The 14,698-nt window shown below is 32.8% G+C and overlaps 2 protein-coding genes across 18 annotated transcripts in view; both read left to right on the top strand.

Annotated features, from left to right (window-relative positions):
* The window catches only part of LOC147835341 (uncharacterized), a 221,907-nt gene that overhangs the window by 5,019 nt on the left and 202,190 nt on the right, over nt 1–14,698 (top strand). The window lies entirely within an intron of this gene.
* dcaf6 (ddb1 and cul4 associated factor 6) overlaps nt 1–14,698 on the top strand; it is a 53,953-nt gene that overhangs the window by 14,131 nt on the left and 25,124 nt on the right. For all 17 annotated transcript variants that reach the window (XR_015498920.1, XR_015498923.1, XR_015498921.1 and 14 more), the window contains exons 4-8: nt 654–839; nt 2,434–2,547; nt 3,928–4,063; nt 4,823–5,034; nt 13,558–13,651. Coding sequence is in view for 12 of the 17 variants with exons in the window: in XM_087266793.1 (XP_087122919.1) it covers nt 654–839; nt 2,434–2,547; nt 3,928–4,063; nt 4,823–5,034; nt 13,558–13,651 (742 nt within the window). In the remaining 5 variants the exon portion in view is untranslated. The remainder of the gene's footprint in view (nt 1–653; nt 840–2,433; nt 2,548–3,927; nt 4,064–4,822; nt 5,035–13,557; nt 13,652–14,698) is intronic.

Below are 14,698 nucleotides of genomic sequence, written 5' to 3'. Positions count from 1 at the left end.
TGAAAAACATTGCTGTATTTTGGGATATTTATGACATATTGTACTATTTTAGATAAATACTATTTAAAATAATAAATATAGAGTTTTTCATATCAGCTATTAATTAGTTACTGGCCATACCACAAAGCTGATTAACATTTTCACTATTTTCTAGAAAATAATCTAACAAATTGTATACATCTGCCTGCTTTATTATAACGACCATATAATTAAAAGCACAAATTGGAAGTGCTAATTCCTTATATTATTGCTGTAAACATATACTTTTGTATTAGCAAATAAATCAATATACATGTAAACAAATATATTTCAGAACATGCAATAAAGCTGTAAACATAGTAGTAAAGTATCTATATAATATTGGCTAGTAATCCAAATCTAAATGATTCATATTTTATATTCTTTTCATTAAGAGAACATGACATTTTCTAACTGATCCAGTGTGTAGTGTATAAGATGATCATAACATGAAAATAATTATCATCTGGAGTTTTCAGCTAGAATTTTCTAAAAATGTTCTAAACGTTGAAGCACTGAATTAGGATAATTAAAAGTTAATTTTCAAAGCTTGATTCAATCAAACCTATGCTAATGAGTGGCTTATTTAAAAATTCTCTCCACTGATTTTAAAACGATCATGCTTTTGTCCTCAGGTCAAAACGACTATTCGTTCAGGACATCGGGCCAACATCTTTAGCGCAAAGTTCATGCCCCACACTAACGATCAACAGATTGTGTCCTGCTCAGGAGATGGCATCATTTTCTACACACACACAGAGAAGAGCCAAGAAATCAACAGACAGTGCCAGTTCACCTGCCACTATGGCACTGCTTATGAGGTACGAGCGTCATTTAAAGGGATAGTTCACCCAGAAATGAACATTCTGTCATTTACTCATCCTCCACATGCTCCAAACCTGTTTGAGTTTCTTTCTTCTGTTGAACTTTAAGTTTTTCTAAAGAATGTTGAAAGCAGCAGGGATAAACTTCCATTGTGTGTTTTGTTTATACTATGGACGTTTTATAATGGCTGTTATTGATTATTAAAACTGATATTTAGCAAAAGAGATTGTGTGATATTCAGCAAAATATGTTTCATATTTTCAGTAAATGAAAGCAGGCAGTAATGTTATAGGCTTCCGTTTTGTTATAGTTATGCATACAGTGAAGATGATGGTCATATAAATATGTAGCTACATGACGCCTCAACATTTTTTGCGTCTGTTAAGTTAATATCAAAATGAAAATAGCAGTTTTTTTATATCATGTTTTCATTTTATTGTCAAGATAGCGAAACAACGTAGCCAGGGTGATGTGAATGAGGTTATAAAGTAAACTGTTCTCTTTGAAGATTTACCCGACGTGTCCTCGAGAGTTTGTTTTCCATATCAATCTTCTGAAGCCTGAACTTACGAGGATGAACTTTGTGTAGGCTACTTAATATTGAGAAAAAAGACCCAATCAGATAGGCGAATGTCAGCAGCCCCACCTTTGGTTTCAGATGTCACCATTTTCCCCCATTTACACTGAGACGGAGCAGCAGTGTTTTAGACTGAAAACGGCCTCTTCAGCGTTTTCAAAAAGCTCAGTTTTTGGTGCTCAAAAACTTCGGAGTAGTGTGCACGGATGGCGTAACCATAGCAAAACTTATGCATTTTAAAACTAAAACATATTAGTGTAAACTTTAGTTTGCATCAATCTTGGGTTTTAAGTACCATGAAGCAGCTCTACTTTGATCACTCTTTGTTGTCATGGTATTATGTAAAAGCTGAGCTGAGCTGAGTTACCTTCATGTAAAACCCAGAATTTGTGCAAACTAAACTAAAACTTGTTAGCCAGCTAACTTCATGGTACAGGCCCCAGGGCTTCGTTTCTGAGGAACTCTTTTATAGTATTTGTTTTTCCTATGGAAGTCCACACAGTAATTCACATGGCAAAATACTGTAAGTGTATTATATAACTTAACAGATACAATTTTGCTACTGTTTTGTCAACACCAAAAGACTTATTTGCATAAAATATTTCAAAAACACTTTTAATAGGTTTATTAGCAAGTTTCAAATCTATAATATAATATATTTTTTTTACATTTTCCATGTAACGCAACCTTGTTAAAGAACAACATTTGCGTGACTGCTGGGAAACATGTACACATGTATGCATATACATCACCTATATGCTATAAAACTGCAGGTTAATCATGTTTATACTGTATATAATAACTTCTATTTTATTGTAAATTTAACTTTATTAAATTTTTAATTAGTTTATGTAAAAAGCGCTTTACAAATAAACCTGAATTGAATTGAAACAGAAATAAACTCCACAACCACTGAATGTACCTGTATACAAGCAGTATCTTTGTTTGCAGTCAACGTTGTGGCGAGGTGAGAAGTTGCTGTAATTTTTCTCTCTCCTTGTTTCCATCCACAGATAATGACGGTGCCAAATGACCCCTATACCTTCTTGTCCTGTGGAGAAGATGGTACAGTGAGGTGGTTTGACTTGCGGATGAAGACGAGCTGCACAAAGGAAGACTGTAAAGATGTAAGAAGATTTCAACGTGCAGCAAATGCATACAACAACAAATACACCTCAACACTGCACATTTTTTCATATAGTGCTGTACTAGACAGTATTACAGATGCTGAACAGCACTGATGTAGAACTATTACTGCATCTCAGATACACTGATGAGGAAGCAGTTTACAACCTCCATTTGTCAACCCACGGAGTGAGTGTGCGGTATTGGCCTGAGGGCGTGATTGCTTTCATTTTTTGCTATCAGAAGGCATTTGTTTTGTGAGAGAAACATCACACTGCTTGAAGTTGGAAATGCTGTTTAGATCGTTGCTCAAGTTCTGTTAGTAGTAGTGATTTAGCTGTCAAATTGGGTTAATTAACAGTACATGGGAAGATTTTGAACCAAATAGAATTGTGTTGTTGATAGGACTGTATTATACTATACATATTTCTTTAAAACTTTGCTTGTTTTTTTTCTATATGGTAGTTATTTTAGAAATATTAGATAAATAAGAACATTAAATTTTTATTCTTATTTTTTATCTTAAGATTTTTTTAATTTAAAGCATATTTTTAATATTTTTCATTATTTACCATTTAATTGCGCTCTCTTTTTTTTGCATGATACTAAATTTATCAAAAGAAACTGTAAAAAGATGTAACGTTACATATATTTATTTCAAGTAAATGCTGTTGGTTTTGTATATTTACATTTTTTTTAAAGAACATGTGATTCTGAAAACTAAAGTAACTGTAATTACTGATGAAAACCCATATTTGTAATCTCAAGTCTGCTTGGGCCGGTATAAGATTCTGACGGTATGATAATCTTGGATAAAAATATCACGGTATTGTGATTACTGCTCCAAATTATTTTCAATTAAATTGATTATATTGATGTTCTTTTTAAATGTCTTGGTAAAAAACAACAACCTTTTCCCCATTGAGCACAATATTTATATTTTTTAAGAAGAGAAAACTCAACAAAATAGTTGAAAAAAAAAACAGAACTTGCATATATCGTAGGAACGGTATAATAGAAAATTCCAAAATGTGGTAAACCTTGAAACCAGTTCTCGTCCCATGCCTAATTATAAGAATATGAAAAACATTTCAAATGTATAAAAAAAAGAATATCAAATTGTTATAATATTTCACAATCAACGTTTTACTGTATTTTTGATCAAGCAAATGGAGCACTAAGGAGCATAAATGTTCATTTCAAAAACGTTTACAAATTTTACCATGGCTGTATATTATTGATTATATTGCAAAAGATGTATATTTTTACACAGAAGTTAATTCTAGTTAATCTGTGATTTGATTCACTGATGTTTATGTTTGTTTGTTTTGTTTTTACCCCTTTCTTCAATTTTCTTCTCTCTCTCTACCATCCCTTATCAGGACATTTTGATTAATTGCCGGAGAGCCGCTACCTCAATCTCCATTTGCCCCCTGGTCCCCTACTATCTCGCTGTGGGCTGTTCAGACAGCTCAGTGAGGATCTATGACAGAAGAATGCTGGGAACAAGAGCTACGGGTGAGAAATGATCCGCGTTCAGCCCTTAATTTAAGTTCTAAGGTGATGATCTGCTATATGTAGCATTTGAGGTCAAACATTGAAATCTTTGAGATGTTATGGACCCCCAAATATGAGGAAGAACAAAGGATATAAATATATCTGTATAGTTTAATGTTTATTATTTCTACTCATTGTTTTGTATTCATTTATTTTCCTTCGACTTAGTCCCTTTATTCATCAGGGGTCGCCACAGAGGAATGGACCGCCTGTTTTGTGTTCATACATTTTTTTTATTTAATCTTTATAGAATTTTACATTTTGGACAATATTGATGTATTAATTATGATATAATTATTAGATTCTTTGTTTATTGTAGGTTATTGTATGTGTATTGAAGTTTTTATTTATTTATTTAATTTACAGTATATTTTTTTTTACATGTTTTCCCCAAAGACATTAAACTGAATGACAGTAAAACAATTAAATCCTAAATATTTCAAAATATAAATGCATTTTGGCCTTTAATTTAAGTTCAAAAAGGAACAAATGTGCTTCATGTGATTGGATTATTCTGTTAAATTTAGCATTTCGACTTCTGTTTCAATGTCCACAATAAACTCTCAGAACTAATTAATAAAACAGCTTGTATATTTAGGCTCCTCTTAAGTAGACTTCACACTCTTAGAATTTACAGTTCCTCTTTTAAACTAGAAACAATCCCACAGCTTTAAATGTTGCATCCTGTTGACCTTTTTTGTTTCTTCCTTTTTTTAAAAGGTAACTACATGGGCAGAGGGACAACCGGTATGTGTGTGCGTTTCGTCCCAGCGCACCTGTCCACCAAATCCTGCCGCGTCACCTCTCTGTGTTACAGTGAAGATGGACAAGAAGTGCTGGTCAGTTACTCCTCTGACTACATTTACCTGTTTGACCCCAAAGATGACCAGGCCAGAGAGCTCAAAGGCCCTTCTGAAGAGCGGAGAGAGGAGGTAAGCAGATATCAGGTGGATGTTCTGTGGCCATTTTCGCTTTAGAGCTTATGGTGTGCACATGAGGTCATATCTTTCAGTGTCTTTCAGTGTGTCAATCACTAAATTTTGTTAAGTTCATTTGAAATGATTTACATTATTTTAAAGGATTGAAGAAGTAATGTTTCTGGTTGTGTTTTCCAAGTTCAGAAAAATTCCCTTAGTATGAGATGCTAAATGGGATTAGCAGTCAAGAAAAGGAGGGAAAATAAAGCTTTAAAGCACCCTGTGAAAATAGAGTGGGGATTTGTGGTGTGAAACAAGAGATTTGAAGTAGAGCGGTGGAATAATTCATGGGAAACTGTTAATTAAATCCAGTGTCCAGACCTAAAAAAACCCTGTCTTTTTCACATTGTAAAACCAAAACAGCAACGATAAACTTTAGAATGTGCAACATTTTGCTGAAAACCTAGTGCCACAGAAGCTTTTATGATAATAAAATACCAAGCACATACACAACAATACACTAAATGCTTTATCTTTTTTATGATAAATGTTAATTAAATGTCACCAAAATATTAAGTCTGAAGTGTTTTTTTTAAATATGTATTAATTTATTTAAATAGTTAAATATAATATAGATTATTTATTTAATTATTTAATGCACATATTTCTGCATCTGAATGTGCTCATACTTGTACAGTAGATTATATATTCATAGTTTTCATTAAACTGTAGGTAAGAAATGAATGAATGAATAAATGAATGTGTGACCTTCTGCTTTTTCTGATAGTACGGCTGTTTGCACTTAATTATAAATTTTTTCTATTTTTTGGGCAGTATGTCATAAATTACAATAAGAAAATGTCACTAACTTGTCTTTAGTTGCAGTGCATTGCATCACTCACATCTGTTATAATGTACTGTACATGCACAGTCGAATGTACAGCCTTTCCAAGTATGCTCCATTGGATAGAGCACAACAGTCAGGCTCTGGAAGTACAAACACAAATTATTTCTCCTGAGAAATTGATTATTTTTAAGTAATGCTAAATCTTTATAGGCAGACCAGTTGTGAGCTTGTTAATGACACTTATGTTTGTATTAACTGCAATTATTTTCAAAGCAACTGTGTTTAATGTGCAGTCTGTTTAGAAAAACTATGTAGCCGTGATGCTGTACTTAAAATGACAACAGTCAGAGTAGCAACATATACCAAACGAGATATTTAGCTATGCCCACTCAAACATATAATACAGCTATATTGTCTATACCTATTTGCATAATTTTCATGCAATTGAAACCCTAAGCATACTTTGGGCTTTAGTTTTTGTCTGATCTTCGTTAGTAAGGATGTTTGGTATTCAAAAATACGAACCTGTAATGCATTCTGTGCACAGTGCACAATGTAAACAAGCACAATAATTATTTAAAGAGCTGTGGTCTGATTTATAAAATTAGTGTAGAAACCTTCCTAAAGGTTCACGTACACAGAATCCGTTTTAATTTATTCATAATTACTTATGGTTACTTTGATTTAAAGTGGTTTAATTAGGTCTATATTTCAGTTAAATATGTTTACTTAGATATACTTACAGCTCCTAGCTCATGCATGTTTTATTTTATTTCTTGATTAAAACTTTCGTGTGGGAAGTGACATATACATCTGCCCATGTTTTGTGTGTACTGTACGCCTCATTTATAAATTTGGCATTTTAAAGTGTCCTATTATTGTATTCAGGGTTTTATATAACTAACGTAAGAAAATTAGTATTCTTCTCATAACGTGCATTTAGTATTAGAATCATTTTGCAATGATTTCATTTGGTTTAAATCAGTTCAGGTTTTAAGTTCTGTAAACCCCTCCCTTAAAGTAAGTAAACTCTGCTCTAATTGGTCAGCCAACCAAATCTTTTCAAATCTAATCAGTGTCTGAAATGAAATGGCCATTACAATGTGTTTGTAATTTGGTGGCAGGTGGGGATTTTGAAACTTATGGTTACTTTGAACGTGTTGACGGCATAGATCAATAGCAGGACAATCATTCTAAAACATAAGGATTCATTAAGCAGATTCAGAGCCGGCTCTTTCTTTTGAGAGACAATATCTTTATATATTAGGCACTGCATACATTGGAGGACAACTATAGATTATAAACTGAAAATAAGATATTTTTTGGGAAAACCCTTACAGTATGTCCTGCTCGACTATAAAGTGAGCTGTATATGAAAATGCACTTAAATACAAACACTAGAGAACCACTTCTGCACTCTGAAGCTTTTATAGAATATCAAATCTCAACATTTCTGGTTTGTTATAAACACAAGGCCATGTAGGACTTTCAGTTTTAATTCCATAAGTTGTGGAGGCATAAAGGAAACGGAGCTAGGCATCTGAAAGTCAAGAGTGACTGGTCTGGTGGCAAGTGTGTGCTGGTAGTCTGCTCTTGCCCAAGGCGAAACCTAAATAAAGGACTTTTGTGTGTTCTCTGTAGTCTTGTCTCAGGCACTCAGTGTAATCCTCAGCTGTACCGTGCTTTAGTGATGCAGTTTGAAATTAGTTTATAGAGGAGTGTGAGAGGATGGATCAAAAGACTCTGCTGCATTTTTATTCCCGCTTTAAGAAGGATTCTGGCCAGCGAATTAATATTTGCAACAGGGAAATTTATCTTAGAAGCTATATAAAAGGTTTAATTTATTTTGTGAGCAGAATAGTGTAATAGTAAGGCATGACTGTCTTATTTTAAGTATGTTTGTCAAAGAATTTTTAATGAGAAAATAAATTGCGTATTAAAAAGGAATAGTTCACCCCAAAATAAAAGTGTGCTGTTAATTTACTTGCCCTTAGGGCATCCAAAATATATGAGACTTTTATCTTCTGTAGAACATTAATTAAGAGTTATTACTGAAACTGTCTTCCTTGTGGATTCATAGAATTGATGCAAACAGGGGTCACATGTATTCATATTGTTTTGCCTGCTAATTTGCTTTTTGCCGATAACTGATCATTTGCAATTTATAAATCAATAACCAGGCGACACGGTGGCACAGTAGGTAGTGCTGTTCAAGCCTCGGCTAGATCAGTTGGCATTTCTGTGTGGAGTTTGCATGTTCTCCCCGCGTTCGCGTGGGTTTCCTCCGGGTGCTTCAGTTTCCCCCACAAGTCCAAAGACATGCTGTACAGGTGAATTGGGTAAGCTAAAGTCCGTAGTGTATGAGTGTGAATGAGAATGTATGAGTGTTTCCCAGTGATGGGTTGCAGCTGGAAGGGCATCCGCTGCATTAAAACTTGTGCTGGATAACTTAGTGGTTCACTCCGTTGTGGCGACCCCAGATTATTAAAGGGACAAAGCTAAAAAGAAAATGAATGAATTAATAAAATCAATAACCAACTGTGCTTAAGCATAAATCTTCATCAACATTCTACTGACAGGGTTCCCATGCTTCTTGATTATCAGACATTTGGATTCAAGGCCTGGAAAGTTCTTAAAATAAACATAAGTCTGTAAAATTGGTTGAATTCAATTTGAAATAGTTTTTTTGGAGTTATTTCAACAATTGCCATACTGCTGTCAAAAACCGGACAAAAAAACGATAAGTTCTTAATTTATAAATCCTAATTTTAAATCTTGTACAAAAGCTAAAACAAATAGTGCACATTTTGTCAAAACTGCTTAGAATTTTTCAGTTCTGAATTCAACTAATTTTACTAAAGTCCTGTAAACCTGACTGTTTAATTGTTTTTAAATGACACATCATTATTACTCTAGTAATTTTATGGCGTTACATATACATATCCTTGAATCTGCTGTTTATTTAGTTCAATTCATCTTTATTTCTATAGTGCTTTTACAATGTACATTGTGTCAAAGCAGCTTAACATAGAGGATCATAGTAAATTGAAACTGTGTCAGTCCAGTTTTCAGAGTTTAAGGTCAGTTTAGTTCAGTTCAGTAGGGTTTAATTTTCACTGCTGTAAGTCTAAACACTGAACAGCAAATCACTGAAGAGCAAATCACTGTAAATAAAAAAAGTGTGAACCCTAACTGAAGAAAACATTTTGGATGTTTTGGACTGTTAATGAACAGTACATTTTCAGTTTTGGGCGAACTGTCCCTTTAAGGAGAAAATGGCAAAGGGACTTAGACAAACTTTGGTACACTGTGTACTAAACAGCCATGATGCAACATATTTTCAACATGTTTTTTTTCTCTCTCTCATAAGCTTATCAAGGTTGCATTTATTGGCTTGCAAATTTGCAGTAATGTAGCATGTATTAAAAACAATTAAAAACAAAGCTAAATTTACAGTAGCCATTACTAGTCTTTAGTATTTAAAATCATTTTAATATTCTGATTTGTTATTATTATAATGACTTTTAAAAAGGATTGTGCTGGTGCTCTTATAGAGAACGCAAGTCACAAAAGAAGTTTTTGTGATTTATTTATTTTTATTATTTTTTTGTTGAGTGGAAAGTTTAAAGAGCAGCAACTATTTTATTTGCTGTCCAAGTCAAATTTACAAATTCCAACTTACAAGTTAATGTACATAGAAACGATAATAGTTAAGTGACAAATATATCAAATAATTTTCATGGAAATAAAATCTAAATTATGGGTAAAATAAGGTTCCATAGTTATGCAGCATAACAGATTAATGTAAAAAAATTCACCATATATTTAATCTGACTTGTACTTATCAAAATATGTAAAAGAAATGTGATCATACTGAATGTAGTTACATTCTAAACAATCAGAAATGTCTAGCTGAATAATGGGCAAAACTCTAGTAGTTAGAATAAGAATAGTGCCAAATACAGTTTAAAATATTAATTCAAATGAGTCATTTGGGCACTATCATCCTCAAATAGAGTCGTTTAATATGTCATCACGGTTTATTACTGTATATACATATAAACACGTTTGTTCTTTTGATCCAAGTTGTCGGTCTACAGACTCTTTCGATGTTGTGTTGGGATTGTAGTGGTGAAATGTGCTGGGTCACCGCTCAGCTGTCACACGGTGTGATCAGCTGTGTCCGGATCCCCCGCGATCACATTCTTTTCCAAATAGAGGAGCAGACACACGCAGAGCTCCAGAAATAGAGCACCCAGTGCACAATGACTGCCAGCGAGATAGAAGGAGCCCCTGTTGACTTCAATAAATCTTTGCAACCAAGTAAATGTTGAGCCAATGCAGTGTCAAAAATATTGAGGACATAGTTCTGGTTTATTTGTATGGAAAGGAGATGTTGGAGCTTCTATAGCCTAGAATGGAGGTTTACTGTTGGTTATCTAGGTTAGAGTCCTGTTTAAAAAGGTTATTAAAAAAGAATCATTTTAAATACATACTGTACAAAAAATGGTGGTTCATTTCGCTGTGGCGACCCCTGATGAATAAAGAGACTAAGCTGAAGGAAAATGAATGAACGAATGAAAAAACGCAGAGTTCCACACACAGTATGTAAAAGATATGGACGTAGTATGCGTGACGTCACCCATAGATTTCTGAAGAGTGCAAATGAAGCTACAAGTAGGCTGTTAGTAAATACATCCACTAATGAAACCTTATTGTAAAGTGTGACCTTTTTAATTATGAATGAAATCAAATAATAAATATCTGTTTTTTAACCGAGCAAGTCTGAGTATTCCAAGTTTTAATTGAAATAATCAGGACTTTGCATTAACACCACAAGCCCCGTATCAGATTCTGCTGCCCTCTCCTACATCTTGACTGAGTAAAAGCAGAATAGCTGCGTGAAGTGGAGAGAAGCTGCAGTGCTCATTATTAGATTATTTTTAGCGTGAGCTCATTGGTCTCTGATGTGCTTTGTTTGGTCTTTGTGGATGTGTTTTAGCAGTTGCTTGTCTTGTTGAAGCTCTCTCACACCCAGAATAGAGCGTCCTGACTGACTTGCTGGCTGACTGAGATGGTAAAAGTGTGAGTGTGAAGCACGTAATAAGGTGGCCTCAGTGGTTTATCAGCCATCAAGAACCTTTTTTTCAGACCAAGGAACCGTTGTTAGATACAGAGAGCCCTGAATGAAATTCTGTCTTTACTTCCTTGTTTCATGTGCAATACAAAAGTAAAATATTTCACCTAACAAAGTAACAGTCTGTGAAATATAAATGGATGACTGTCAGTAATTGGACTCTTGAAGAACAAAATGTAAATGCGTTTTAAGGTTTTTAAAGATCAAGATGTAACAATTATTAGATCAAATAATATATAAAATGTATGTTTCAATTTTACTTTATTACCAAATTTTATTTATTTTTACAATTATAAATTACAATTTTGTGATTTCTTTTTTCAAAGTAGGCCCTAATTTATTGTTTTTTAGATTTCAATTAGTCTTTCACAAAAGTTTTGTCCCCTTTAAATGAAATCTAATTAATTTTAAAGACCCAGTCATGGTTTTGAAGACATGGTTACATATTTGCATACTTTTTGATGCTAAAATTAATAAATTATTAAATATTGATGTAAAGAACAAGCTTATTGTTGTTCATTAAAACCAAAACTGTAAAACTCAAATTATTGTTGTTACTTGAAAATAATAAAAACTGAAAAAAATATGAAGTTATCTCTCATTTTCATAGTTACACCTTAAAACTAAAATAGCTTTAATGAAATAAAAATGATAAAAACTAAAATGAAAATTAGGGTGGCACTGTGGCTCAGTAGTTAGCACTATCGCCTCACAGCAAGAAGGTTGCTGGTTTGAGCCCCAGCTGGGTCAGTTGGTATATCTTTGTGAAGCTTGCATGTTCTTCCTTGTTCACTTGGGTTTCTTTTAGGTGCCTTTTGGTTTCCCCTACAGTCCAAAGACATGTGCTATGGGTGAATTGAATTAACTAAATTGGCCGTAGTGTATGATTGTGTATGGGTTTTTCATTACTGGGTTGCGATTGGTTGCTGCTGCATAAAACATATGCTGAAATACTTGGCGGTTCATTTCACGGTGGTGCCCACTGATAAATAAGGGACTAAGCCGAAGGAAAATGAATGAATGAATGAATTTGTTGTGTATTTTATTTTATTATATATTTTTACTAAATGTTTTGTGATCTTTTCAGATTAGGCTTTTTTTTTAAAATACACTGAAAAAATTGTTAAAATATGATTCCTTGACTTTACTTAATTTATTTGTTGGAATTTAGCCCAAATAAATTTACAACCCCTTAATGTAAAAAAAAACAAAAAACAAAAAAACAAGTGTGACATTTCTAAACTTAATTTGGTTGTTCAAATTCGACGCATACATTTTTTGCAGAAATACTTTTTTTCAGAGTACCAATTGGCACAAAAGTTTTGTCCCATTCAAGTGAAGTCTAATTTTTAAAACTCTTTTAATTCTCTGAAGACAGTTACGTATTTGCATATTGATGCTAAAATTTAAATATTAATAATTATTGAAGTAAAGAACAAGCTTATTGTTGTCAACTAGAACCAAAACTGTATAACTCAATTGATTTGAAACTCTTAAAAAAATCGGAACATACCTCTTATTTTAATGCTTAAAACATATAACTAAAATTTCATAACCTAAATAAAAATAGTAACAAAAATGAAAATCAATACAATCTATATCAGGGGCGGGTGATATCAAACTCAGAGACTCAAGACTCAAACTCAGTCTTGGAGAGCCCGTGTCCCTAAAAGTTTTGCTCCACCACTAATCTAACACAACTAAACATGCTAAGCAGTGTCTTTAAGATTAATAGATAGCTATTGACCTTATTCTAAAATGCGGAAGTACGTCTGTTTTCGCGATTGTTTTAGAACTTCCGATTCAGTCGCCTATGTGAGAAATGAATAATAAACGGCAGAAAACGGTCAAACTGCTTGCTCTATAAACAAATGTTTGCATTACTATATGGACCAAGTAGAATAATATAATAAGAAAATATCAGTTTGCAACATCAAACAGTGAAAGCAGTTTTTAACGTCTAAAAATTAATGGAAGTGAATAAGACCGGAAGTCTCGAGCCAAAAAGATACACATGGCTGCGCCTGCTCGTCGGCGGAGAATAAGGTGAACTAGCAGGTGTGTTTGATTATGTCTGTCTGCAAGACGCCCGCCCTCCAGGATTGAGTTTGCATGCCCCTGATCTATATAGACATACACACACACACACACACACACACACACACACACACACACACACACACACACACACACACACACACACACACACACACACACACACACACACACACACACACACACACACAACAAAATTACTAAGAAATAATGTGTATGTGTGTGACAAAGAAAGTAGTTTAGCCATAATGTTATAGTTTTATTCTGAGCTCTGGTTAAAGTGTGCTTAATATTGTAATCGTATGAGGTTTACTTTTAATTCATGATGCTGACTTTCACATTGTAGGTCAAGACCAAATCCTTCATTTGTGGATCATACTTCCTGCAAACGTGCCGGTCTAGATGTTTGTGAAGTGACGCGGGGTAGAGTGTGTTATTTTTAGGGTGTCTGAGAGCGTTTTGACTGTGACTGACAGTCTGTTGATGTGTGTTTCCACAGCTGAGGCAGCCGCCGGTCAAACGCCTGCGTCTGAGAGGAGACTGGTCAGACACGGGGCCCAGAGCCCGACCTGAGAGCGAGAGGGAGCGTGATGGTAAGAGGAGAGAGAACACACTGACATGCACTGAATAAACACACAGCACTCTGTTAACAAACACACTTGTTGGGTGACTGCAGATTAAAGGGATAGTTCACCAAAAGAAATTTAGGTTTAATCATCGTTTGATCAAATGGAGGGTGAGAGAATGAGTTCCATGGAATAATAAATGAGCTGTTGAATAAACTTATGAAACCTTTTCAGATGGTCAGATATAAATGACTTTATTTTTTATTATTATATTTAATATTTAATATTAAAATATTATTTTAATATTAAAAATGATATTGTTATTATAGATATTAAAATTTTAAATTTTACCACAATATTTTAGTTTTTAAAATCTCAAAAATGTAAAAATATGAAATTAACCCAAAATATTTGTATTTTATTTTATTACAATAATCACCAAAAACACATTTGTTTCATATTCTGATTATAATCATCATGTTTATTAAATAATGATTTTTATTTTATTTTATTACACAATAATCACCAAAACACGATTTGTTTCAGTCTCGTATATTTTTTATATTTAATAAATAATTATTTTATTTTATTTTATTTTTGTTTAGTTTAGTTTAGTTTAGTTTATTTACAACAATAATCACCAAAATCGCAATTTGTTTTAAAGTCTGATCATTTTTTTAAATAAATAAATATTATGCTTTATTTTATTTTAATATTATGCAACAATCACCAAAAACACAGTTTGTTTTAAAATGTTATTATAATTTTCTTATTTAATAAGTAATTATTTTATTTCAATTTTTTCTTTACACAACAATAATCACCACCAAAACACAATTTGTTTCAAAGTCTTATTATAATTTTCATGTTTAATAAATATTTTTTATTTAATTTTATTTTATTCTATTCTATTATGCAACAATAATCACCAAAAACAAATTTGTTTCAAAGTCTGATTATAATGTTCATGTTTAATAAATAATTTTAATTGAATTGAATTGAATTGAATTGAATTGAATTGAATTTAATTTAATTTAATTTAATTTAATTTAATTTAATTTAATTTAATTTAAT

Source organism: Danio rerio, chromosome 9, assembly GCF_052040795.2.
Source record: "Danio rerio strain M-AB ecotype USA chromosome 9, GRCz13ab, whole genome shotgun sequence".
Taxonomy (NCBI): Eukaryota; Metazoa; Chordata; class Actinopteri; order Cypriniformes; family Danionidae; genus Danio; species Danio rerio.
This window is presented reverse-complemented; position numbering and strand designations above follow the sequence as displayed.